Source organism: Oncorhynchus keta, chromosome 25 (genome assembly GCF_023373465.1).
Source record: "Oncorhynchus keta strain PuntledgeMale-10-30-2019 chromosome 25, Oket_V2, whole genome shotgun sequence".
In the NCBI taxonomy this organism is placed as follows: domain Eukaryota; kingdom Metazoa; phylum Chordata; class Actinopteri; order Salmoniformes; family Salmonidae; genus Oncorhynchus; species Oncorhynchus keta.
The window spans coordinates 36,768,531-36,780,792 of record NC_068445.1 but is presented as its reverse complement, the minus strand read 5'-3'; the positions used below and the strand labels follow the sequence as shown (position 1 = coordinate 36,780,792).

The window sequence follows — 12,262 nt, the reverse complement described above, 5'->3', positions numbered from 1 at the left end:
AGAGATATAAGAGAGAGAGATAGAGATATAAGAGAGAGAGATAGAGATATAAGAGAGAGAGATAGAGATATAAGAGAGAGAGATAGAGATATAAGAGAGAGTGATAGAGATATAAGAGAGAGTGATAGAGATATAAGAGAGAGAGAGATGGGAAAGGTAAAAAGAGAGAGAGAGATGAAGAGAGATGGTATGAACATGATGGAGAGAGAGGGAGAAGAGAGCCTGACTGAGCCATCAGGATTTAGACTTTCTAATGGGGTGTGATTTCATCCAGAAATATGTCTCAGGGTGCGTTTGGGGTGTGATGTCATCCAGCAGGATGTCTCAGGGTGCGTTTGGGGTGTGATGTCACCCAGCAGGATGTCTCAGGGTGCGTTTGGGGTGTGATGTCACCCAGCAGGATGTCTCAGGGTGCGTTTGGGGTGTGATGTCATCCAGCATGATGTCTCAGGGTGCGTTTGGGGTGTGATGTCATCCAGCATGATGTCTCAGGGTGCGTTTGGGGTGTGATGTCATCCAGCAGGATGTCTCAGGGTGCGTTTGGGGTGTGATGTCATCCAGCATGATGTCTCAGGGTGTGTTTGGGGTGTGATGTCACCCAGCAGGATGTCTCAGGGTGCGTTTGGGGTGTGATGTCATCCAGCATGATGTCTCAGGGTGCGTTTGGGGTGTGATGTCATCCAGCAGGATGTCTCAGGGTGTGTTTGTGTAGATGGGAAAGAAAAGGACAGATTCATCCTTGACACAAAACGATGCCTTCCAGTTGTTTTAGATGTCTTCTGGTGTGTGTATGAACTACTGGAAGTATGAATTATGAGTTTCAATTAAACAATAATACTGTATTTAGATCAAGATAACAACACAAAAGTAGCAGAAATGTACAACCCCATAACTGCTTTATCTGTATAGGGATGATATTAATTCATTCTGAACAATTAGAGCAAAAAATGGTGGCCATTAACTTTGAGAAAACTTTGAATGACCTCACACCGTTCCGCATTCAGACTGTTGTTGACCTGTCTCTATTCTGCAGCCGTAGAGAGGACAAGCTGAGGATCCCCAGTGGATGGTTGTGTCACCTGGCCCCTGAAATAGTCTCTCAGCTCTCCCCGGAAACAGAGGAGGACAAGCTGCCTTTCTCCAAACAGTCAGACGTCTTTGCTTTCGGGTGAGTTCCGCTACGTTGCAAATGGTACCCTATTCCATATGTAGTGTGCTACTCTCGACCAGTGCCCATATCTCTCTGGTTAAATGTAGTGCACTATTTAGGGAATAGGATGCCATTTGGAATACACTACGTGTCCCTTGCCGCTTCTCTTTTGTTGTGAGGAGTTGTTCAGGAGCCTCTTCACTCTCTGTCTAGTTTTCATTGGATTTTCAAGCCCGATTGTATTGACTTGAATGAAATTGGATAAACTTTAACCCACTAGGGGAAATTGGGTTTGTCACAAGCAAGACAAATACTATAATGCTTATTTTTTTTGTTGTTATCCCTCTGAACCATTTACCATCTCTTTCCATCTTCTGTCTCAGCCATCTTCCTTCTCAGCCATCTTTCTTCTCATCCATCTTCCCTCTCATCCATGTTTGGAATGGTTATAATAAAATGGTCATAATAGCTAGAATGGCTATAATAACCGAAAGCCAGGAGTTTTCCAGTCTACCTGACCTAACCAAGAAAAACTCCAGTACCATAGATATAACACTGACCCTAGTTATAACACTGTCTCTAGTTATAATACTAGTTATAACACTGACCCCAGTTATAACACTGTCTCTAGTTATGATACGAGTTATAACACTGACCCTAGTTATAACACTGTCTCTAGTTATAATACTAGTTATAACACTGTCTCTAGTTATAATACTAGTTATAACACTCAACCTAGTTATACCACTGACCCCAGTTATTACACTAGTTATAACACTGACCCTAGTTATAACACTGACCCGAGTTATAACACTGTCCCTAGTTATAATACTAGTTATAACACTGTCTCTAGTTATAATACTAGTTATAACACTGTCTCTAGTTATAATACTAGTTATAACACTCAACCTAGTTATACCACTGACCCCAGTTATTACACTAGTTATAACACTCACCCTAGTTATAACACTGACCCTAGTTGGAACACTGACCCTAGTTAACACTAGTTATAACACTGACCCCAGTTATAACACTGACCCTAGTTATTACACTAGTTATAACACTGACCCCAGTTAACACTAGTTATAACACTGACCCCAGTTATAACACTGACCCTAGTTATTACACTAGTTATAACACTGACCCCAGTTAACACTAGTTATAACACTGGCCCTAGTTAACGCAAGTTATAACACTGACCCTAGTTATAACACTAGTTATAACACTGACCCTAGTTAACACTAGTTATAACACTGGCCCTAGTTAACGCTAGTTATAACACTGACCCTAGTTATAACACTAGTTATAACACTGACCCTGGTTATAACACTAGTTATAACACTAACCCTAGTTATAACACTGACCCTAGTTATAACACTAGTTATAACACTGACCCTAGTTATAACACTTACCCTGGTTATGACACTGACCATAGTTATAACACTAGTTATAACACTGACCCGAGTTATAACACTAGTTATAACACTGACCATAGTTATAACACTAGTTATGACACTGACCATAGTTATAACACTAGTTATAACACTGACCCGAGTTATAACACTAGTTATAACACTGACCATAGTTATACAACTAGTTATAACACTGACCCTGGTTACAACACTAGTTATAACACCACCTCTAGTTATAACACTGACCCTAGTTAACACTAGTTATAACACTGACCCTAGTTATAACACTGCCCCTAGTAATAACACTAGTTATAACACCGCCTCTAGTTATAACACTGACCCTAGTTAACACTAGTTATAACACTCACCCTAGATATAACACTAGTTTACCACTGACCCTAGTTATAACACTGACCCTAGTTAACACTAGTTATAACACTCACCCTAGTTATAACACCGACCCTAGTTAACACTAGTTATAACACGGACCCTAGTTATAACACTGACCCTAGTTAACACTAGTTATAACACTGACCCTAGTTAACACTAGTTATAACACTGACACTAGTTATAACACTGACCCTAGTTAACACTAGTTATAACACTGACACTAGTTATAACACTGACCCTAGTTATTACACTAGTTATAACACTGACCCTAGTTAACACTAGTTATAACACTGACCCTAGTTATAAAACTGACCCTAGTTAACACTAGTTATAAAACTGACCCTAGTTATTAAACTAGTTATAACACTCACCCTAGTTATAAAACTGACCCTAGTTATTACACTAGTTATAACACTGGCCCTAGTTATAACACTGACCCTAGATAACACTAGTTATAACACTGACCCTAGTTATAACACTAGTTATAACACTGACCCTAGTTAACACTAGTTATAACACTGACCCTAGATAACACTAGTTATAACACTGACCCTAGTTATAACACTAGTTATAACACTGACCCCAGTTATAACACTAGTTATAACACTGACACTAGTTAACACTAGTTATAACACTGACCCTAGTTATAACAATAGTTATAACACTGACCCCAGTTATAACACTAGTTATAACACTGACACTAGTTAACACTAGTTATAACACTGACCCTAGTTATAACAATAGTTATAACACTGACCCCAGTTATAACAATAGTTATAACACTGACACTAGTTAACACTAGTTATAACACTGACCCTAGTTATAACAATAGTTATAACACTGGCCCTAGTTAACACTAGTTATAACACTCACCCTAGTTATAACACTGACCCTAGTTAACAATAGTTATAACACTGGCCACAGTTATAACGCTTGTTATAACACTGGCCCTAGTTATAACACTGACCCTAGATAACACTAGTTATAACACTGACCCTAGTTATAACACTGACCCTAGTTATAACACTGACCCTAGATAACACTAGTTATAACACTGACCCTAGTTATAACACTGACCCTAGTTATAACACTGACCCTAGTTAACACTAGTTATAACACTGACCCCAGTTATAACACTAGTTATAACACTGACCCTAGTTAACACTAGTTATAACACTGACCCCAGTTATAACACTAGTTATAACACTGACACTAGTTAACACTAGTTATAACACTGGCCCTAGTTATAACACTAGTTATAACACTGACACTAGTTAACACTAGTTATAACACTGGCCCTAGTTAACACTAGTTATAACACTGACCCCAGTTATAACACTAGTTATAACACTGACACTAGTTATAACAATAGTTATAACACGCACCCTAGTTAACACTAGTTATAACACTGACCCTAGTTATAACACTAGTTATAACACTGACCCCAGTTAACACTAGTTATAACACTGACCCTAGTTATAACACTAGTTATAACACTGACCCCAGTTATAACACTGACCCTCGTTAACAATAGTTATAACACTGACCACAGTTATAACACTTGTTATAACACTGGCCCTAGTTATAACACTGACCCTAGATAACACTAGTTATACCACTGACCCTAGTTATAACACTAGTTATAACACTGACCCTAGTTAACACTAGTTATAACACTGACCCCAGTTATAACACTAGTTATAACACTGACACTAGTTAACACTAGTTATAACACTGACCCCAGTTATAACACTAGTTATAACACTGGCCCTAGTTACAGTAGTTATAACACTGACCCTAGTTATAACACTAGTTATAACACTTACCCTGGTTATGACACTGACCATAGTTATAACACTAGTTATAACACTGACCCGAGTTATAACACTAGTTATAACACTGACCATAGTTATACAACTAGTTATAACACTGACCCTGGTTATAACACTAGTTATCACACTGACCCTGGTTACAACACTAGTTATAACACCGCCTCTAGTTATAACACTGACCCTAGTTAACACTAGTTATAACACTCACCCTAGTTATAACACTAGTTATAACACTGACCCTAGTTAACACTAGTTATAACACTGACCCTAGTTATAACACTGCCCCTAGTAATAACACTAGTTATAACACCGCCTCTAGTTATAACACTGACCCTAGTTAACACTAGTTATAACACTCACCCTAGTTATAACACTGACCTTAGTTAACACTAGTTATTACACTAGTTATAACACTGACACTAGTTATTACACTAGTTGTAACACTGACCCTAGTTATTACACTAGTTATAAAACTGACCCTAGTTATAAAACTGACCCTAGTTATAAAACTGACCCTAGTTATTACACTAGTTATAACACTGGCCCTAGTTAACACTAGTTATAACACTGACACTAGTTATAACAATAGTTATAACACTGGCCCTAGTTAACACTAGTTATAACATTGACCCCAGTTATAACACTAGTTATAACACTGACCCTAGTAGCGACTTGCTGAGAAAAGCTGCTTGCTGCATCCGACTCCCGACCCCTACACGTTCATCACTATAGGACAGCTGGAGATAGAATTTCAATAGCCTACTGAAACAATGTGGTAAATGTCAGAGAGACACACACAGCAAGGTTTATTCAAAATCTCTGCTATTTAAAACCAATTGCTAGTCTAAAAGAAATGGGAGATAATGTTTGGAGTCTTTTTACAGTGGAGATCAAGTTTTATAAATTGTCTGGCTGGGCTATAACACTGACCCTAGTTATAACACAAGTTTTATAAATTGTCTGGCTGGGCTATAACACTGACCCTAGTTATAACACACATTTTATAAATTGTCTGGCTGGGCTATAACCCTGACCCTAATTATAACACAAGTTTTAACATTCCTTGCTCTGCCATTCCTTGCCTTCTGTGTTTTTATCTTTTTTGATCGTCACAGACCCCTTTTGCGTGGGCGGACCCTGCACTGTTGACTCCTAACACAATTGCATTTTCAGATGTCCTCCCATATGGAGGGCCTGTCACTGGATCAGTCTGAGGGGAAGGGACGCAGTGCTCACATACACGCTCACATACACACTGGATGGGCCCCATATGGTACGCTATTCCCTATATAGTGCATTACTTTTAACCAGAGCCCTGTGGGAATAGGGTGTCATTTGGGACGCAGCTGGTGTCCATCTGGCCTGTTGGTGCCTTAGTGTTATCTAGAGGTGACCCCTAGAGCTGTTGTAAATATTCAGCAATTCTCCATGGGTTTTTTTCTATCTTGGCCAAATGCTATTTTTATGCTACTCATCCCTGGTTGTTGACATGACAGTGGAGAAAATGGCTGCTCATAATGCAAAGAGAGGATAGTGTGACGATGTTGATGAAGTATGCTGTATTAAATGGACCTAACAGGTTTGATATAAAGTTAGTTCCTCAGCAGCAACCTTGTGGTCTGTCAAACTCATTGTCGGAGCGTCTATAGCTTTTCAATGTATTCCGGCAAGCACAACAGACATACATCATAGAGATGCAGGTTTAGGTATTAAACCTGGTTTGATACCCCTTGTGTGTGGACGTCTATTGTTGTATTTTGTCATAATCTCACCGTAATAGGAAAATATTACATACACACATCCAATCTCCCTGAGCAGGTGTTCAATAGGAAAACAAATCAATGAATTGTGAAACGTGACACTGCACAGTGAAATCTATGCTGCCGTGTCATTGATGGTATCATAATGTTACATTTCTAAACCATGGGATATTTCACACACACATCTGCCCTCCCCCAACTGATTCCCCCCTGTGCTGTCTGTCTGCAGCACTATCTGGTACGAGTTGCATGCACGTGAGTGGCCTTATAAGAACCAGCCAGCAGAAGTTATCATCTGGCAGGTGGGCAGCGGACTGAAGCCCAATCTCACACAGATCGGTATGGGCAAAGAGATATCGGTGAGTGTTGCCCATTTACAGCAAACTGTGCCACACCTACTAACTATTTTTCATTGAACCTTTATTTAACCAGGCAAGTCAGTTGTCTTATTTACAATGACGACCTACACCGGACAACGCTGGGCCAATTGTGCGTCGCCCTATGGGACTCCAGGGACTGTAGTGACACCTCTTCATTTATTATAATTTTAAAAAATCCTTTATTTAACTACGCAAGCCAGTTAAGAACAAATTCTTATTTACAATGACAGTCTTGCACTGAGATGCAGTGCCTTAGACGGCTGCGCCACTCGGGAGCAGGTAGAAGTTGCTCACTAGTTGTAGGTGAACATATAACAAGTCCATGGGTAAAGATACTGTATATTCCTGAGTAGGGTTCTTCATAGTAGTGCAGTGTTAACTTTCTTCACATAGCTAAACACCACACACCTGGTTGTTTCAGGTCTGATCTGTGTACATATCACTTTACGGGTGTTCAGAATGAGCATCCTCATACATATCAATTTACATGTGTTCAGAATGAGCATCCTCATACATATCAATTTACATGTGTTCATAATGAGCATCCTCATACATATCAATTTACATGTGTTCAGAATGAGCATCCTCATACATATCAATTTACAGGTGTTCAGAATGAGCATCCTCATACATATCAATTTACAGGTGTTCATAATGAGCATCCTCATACATATCAATTTACAGGTGTTCAGAATGAGCATCCTCATACATATCAATTTACATGTGTTCATAATGAGCATCCTCATACATATCAATTTACATGTGTTCATAATGAGCATCCTCATACATATCAATTTACAGGTGTTCAGAATGAGCATCCTCATACATATCAATTTACATGTGTTCATAATGAGCATCCTCATACATATCAATTTACATGTGTTCATAATGAGCATCCTCATACATATCAATTTACAGGTGTTCAGAATGAGCATCCTCATACATATCAATTTACAGGTGTTCAGAATGAGCATCCTCATACATATCAATTTACAGGTGTTCATAATGAGCATCCTCATACATATCAATTTACAGGTGTTCATAATGAGCATCCTCATACATGGAATGAGACTAAATCCTGTACACCTGTCTGGGATGTTTTTAGTTGTTTTTTTGTCCTGTCCTTAATTGGCTGTTTGTTATTTGTGGTTTCTGAACCACTTCACCAAATAATATCTCTCAGAGGGAAAAATAATGTTATTTGAATCCGGTGGCATTCATCCATTTGTCCAGTTCTCCACGCAGGTCTCTTTCTCTCCTGTTTGTCCTGTGTGTGCCTGGCTCTCTAAATGGGGTCTGTTCTGGATCTCCCTCCCTAGGACATCCTGCTCTTCTGCTGGGCGTTCGAGCAAGAAGAAAGGCCCAGTTTCTCCAAGCTGGTGGATCTGCTGGAAAAGTTGCCAAAACGGAACCGCCGCCTTTCCCACCCAGGGCACTTCTGGAAGTCAGCTGAGTATGTCAAATGAGACTAAAAAACAACAAAGTAAACTTGCCTAGACAATGTATCCTCATGGTGTGTGTGTGTGTGTGTGTGTGTGTGTGTGTGTGTAGGTGCAGTTGACCGTGACCCTCTGAGCCTAGACTTCTCAACATCCTCTGAACTCATATTTTGGGTTTATTGTTTAATCACATGGAAGATGTGTTTTATTTCATTACTCAAATGACCTGTTCAGTTTGTTGGTTGGTTTCTATATTCTGGAATGTATTTTTCTCAATGTCACTTGTTTTAATGAGAGTTTTTTTTGTGTGTCATGTCTCACTTCATTGTGTACGGAAAATGCATCAGAATGAACTAGTTTTTAGAATGAATGTTATGTAATGAATTGTGAAATGTACATTTTTAAGTAATTGTTTTGCCATTTCCTGTCTGTCAACTGTGTTTGTCATTTGTCAGTGTACCTCATGGTCTCTTGTGTTTGTGTTCTCCACATGTTAGTCTCAAAGCTTAATTTTAAAGTCATTATTCACTATTGAATGTGAAGACTCCACTAGTAGGAAACTGTTCTGTGCTTTGATTATTGCCTGTGAACACTGTTGAGGATGCGTAAAAAAAAAAAGGCATCCTATTCCCTACACGGACCTGTCAAAAACGTCAAAGGTAGTGCACTAGATGGAAAATAGGGTGCGAGATGTTTGAACAACAGCCTTTTTTCTCAGCTCTGGGTCATTCAGTAGAAGACCTAGACTGACTGACTAGAAATCTCTCGCACTAATGTGAAAACGCTGACACTTCAAATGTATCTCATTACTTAGTAGAAATGTGCTTCAACACCTTGGACAAATGCTGTCACTGAGAAGTAGGTGTATAGTGGTTACTTTGGTGTTTTAACGCAGAAAAGGAAAAAATAAAACAAAAAAGAGATGCATAACCAGCTAGCTAAGGTCACTACCTACGTACGTTAATAATGATGACACAATCACTTCAGGAATTTGTCAGCCCTATAATTGATAAAGCACTTTCTGAACAGACACCATAACAGACACCATCTAGTAACACGACTCTGTCCATGACCTGGCCTTTTCTATCATATATTTCACAGCGATATTTGAAATCTAAGCAAGCTAGAGTGCAGTCAGATTGTGTCTCAGTAAGAACTGTAAAGCTACTGCCATGGGCTCTGTACAGCCATGGCTTAGATGCAGACAATCCAATCCGTGTATAAAGCCCTTTCTACAACACTATATTATACAGTAAAATATGTTGGAAATGCATACAAACAAATTGCTGCTGTTTTTTTGGAGTACATCTGTCTATTTTGGAATTACTGGAAATCAGATATTGTACGTGGGTCATTTATATTTGTACTGTTTACAACTTTTAAGTGCATGAAATGGACTACAAAGGATCTATTCTCGTTATTACGATACAAAGTTGACTCTTTCAGCTCTGCAGTAAGTATATGATCCCTGGGGTATTTTCTGATGGAACTGTTGTCAGCGTAGGATCACCAACCAATACAACAGTTAGTGAGACGATACAGCCTGCTTTGTAAAAAAAGGAAATGTTCAAAAGCGATGTTTAAGAGAATGATTGTAATATTATATTTGCACAGTATAATCGTGAAGAGAAATAACTAATTGTGCTGGAAAAAAAACAAATAAACCTAAAAACCAATCAACATTTAGTGAAAAATGTACAGTGGCTAGTGAAAGTATTCACCCCCTTGGCATTATCCCTATTTTGTTGCCTTATAACCTGGAATTCAAATGGATTTCTGAGGGGTTTGTATCATTTGATTTACACAACTACCACTTTGAAGATGCAAAATATTTTTTCTTGTGAAACAAACAAGAACTTAGACAAAAAAAAAATCTGAAAACTTGAGTGTGCATAACTATTCACCCCCCAAAGTCAATACTTTTTAGAGCCACCTTTTGCAGAAATTACAGCTGCAAGTCTCTTGGGGTATGTCTCTATAAGCTTGGCACATCTAGCCACTGGGATTTTTGTTCATTCTTCAAGGCAAACCTGCTCCAGCTCCTTCAATTTGGATGGGTTCCATTGGTGTACAGCAATCTTTAAGTTATAGCGCAGATGCTCAATTGGATTGAGGTCTGGGAATGGCCTAGTCAAAGCCAATACATTTAAATGTTTCCCCTTAAACCACTCGAGTGTTGCTTTAGCAGTATGCTTAGGGTCATTGTCCTGATGGAAGGTGAACCTCCGTCCCAGTCTCAAATCTCTGGAAGACTGAAACAGGTTTTCCTCAAGAATTTCCTTGTATTTAGCACAATCCATAATTTCTTCTATTCTGACCGGTTTCCCTGTCCCTGCCGATGAAAAACCTGTCCACAGCATGATGCTGCCACCGCCATGCTTCACTGTGGGGATGGTGTTCTCGGGGTGATGTGAGGTTTTGGGTTTGCACCAGACATAGCGTTTTCCTTGATGGCCAAAAAGCTCCATTTTAGTCTCATCTGACCAAAGTACCTTCTTCCATATGTTTGGGGAGTCTCCCACATGCCTTTTGGCGAACACAAAACGTGTTTGCTTATTATTTTCATGAAGTATTGGCTTTTTTCTGGCCACTCTTTCGTAAAGCCCAGCTCTGTGGAGTGTACGGCTTAAAGTGATCCTATGGACAGATACTCCAATCTCCGTTGTGGAGCTTTGCAGCTCCTTCAGGGTTATCTTTGGTCTCTTTGTTGCCTCTGATTAATGCCCTCCTTGCCTGGTCTGTGAGTTTTGTTGGGCGGCCCTCTCTTGGAAGGTTTGTTGTGGTGCCATATTCTTTCCAATTTTTAATAATGGATTTAATGGTGCTCCGTGGTATGTTCAAAGTCTCTGATATTTTTTTTATAACTCAACCCTGATCTATAGTTCTCCACAACTTTGTCCCTGACCTGTTTGGAGAGCTCATTGGTCTTCATGGTGCCACTTGCTTGTTGGTGCCCCTTGCTTAGTGGTGTTGCAGACTCTGGGGCCTTTCAGAACAAGTGTATATACACTGAGATCATGTGACACTTAGATTGCACACAGATGGACTTTATTTAACTAATTATGTGACTAATAAGGTAATTGGTTGCTCCAGATCTTATTTAGGGGCTTCACAGCAAAGGGGGTGAATACATATGCACGCACCACTTTTCAGTTTAGATTTTTTATTTATTTTTTGAAATAAGTAATTTTTAAAATTTCACTCCACCAATTTGGACAAATGTCCATTACATGAAATAAACATTAAAATCAATTTAAATTACAGGTTGTAATGCAACAAAATAGGAAAACACCTAGGGGGATGAATACTTTTGCAAGGCACTGTAGACCTCGTTTTATCATCAGTTGCCGTAAATCAATATTCCATGTGAACTCACTACAGCAGTTTTGGTGTACAGGATTTATTACTTTATGAATGTATGTATTGTGTTGTTGTGGTTTTGTCGTATATTTTTGTTCATTCAGATTTATTTTTCTCCATATACCTTCCTATATTACGTAAGCGTTGATGTTTATTTTCTGATTCAAGCCTTGTATTGTAGAGTATAGCTCCAAAAGCTTGTATTTATCAATGCCTTGTGGTCCATGGCTCAGTGACTGGTAGATTCATCAGAAGCTCTTTATTTGCACTCATCTTCTACGAAAAAGTATGCCAATAAAAATGTTTTCATTTTGAATGTTTTTTTGTTAGTTTTTACTCATCTTTTATCTTACCCTCTTCTCTTTTATACATTTTGCACTTGTTACTTTGAAAATGTTTTACACACCCTTGCACACCCTTGCACAGTGAAGAGCAACTTCCCCTAAAAATAAACATATCTTTTATAAAACAACCTATATGGCATCGATATGAGCCAGAAACATTTATTCTACTGTCAAAATTGACTACTAAAGTGTAAC

The 12,262-nt window shown here is 38.9% G+C and overlaps 1 protein-coding gene across 3 annotated transcripts in view; it reads left to right on the top strand.

The window, feature by feature from the left end:
- Positions 1-12,039, top strand: part of LOC118371988 (kinase suppressor of Ras 2-like) — a 122,607-nt gene extending 110,568 nt beyond the window's left edge. For 2 of the 3 annotated variants that reach the window (XM_052479221.1, XM_052479219.1), the window contains exons 20-22: positions 1,034-1,168; positions 6,774-6,903; positions 8,244-8,390. In XM_052479221.1, coding sequence (XP_052335181.1) covers positions 1,034-1,168; positions 6,774-6,903; positions 8,244-8,390 — 412 coding nt within the window. Of the gene's footprint in view, positions 1-1,033; positions 1,169-6,773; positions 6,904-8,243; positions 8,391-8,475 lie in introns of those variants that run through there. The other variant, XM_052479220.1, reaches the window with a different exon arrangement.
- The last annotated feature ends 223 nt before the right edge of the window (positions 12,040-12,262 follow it).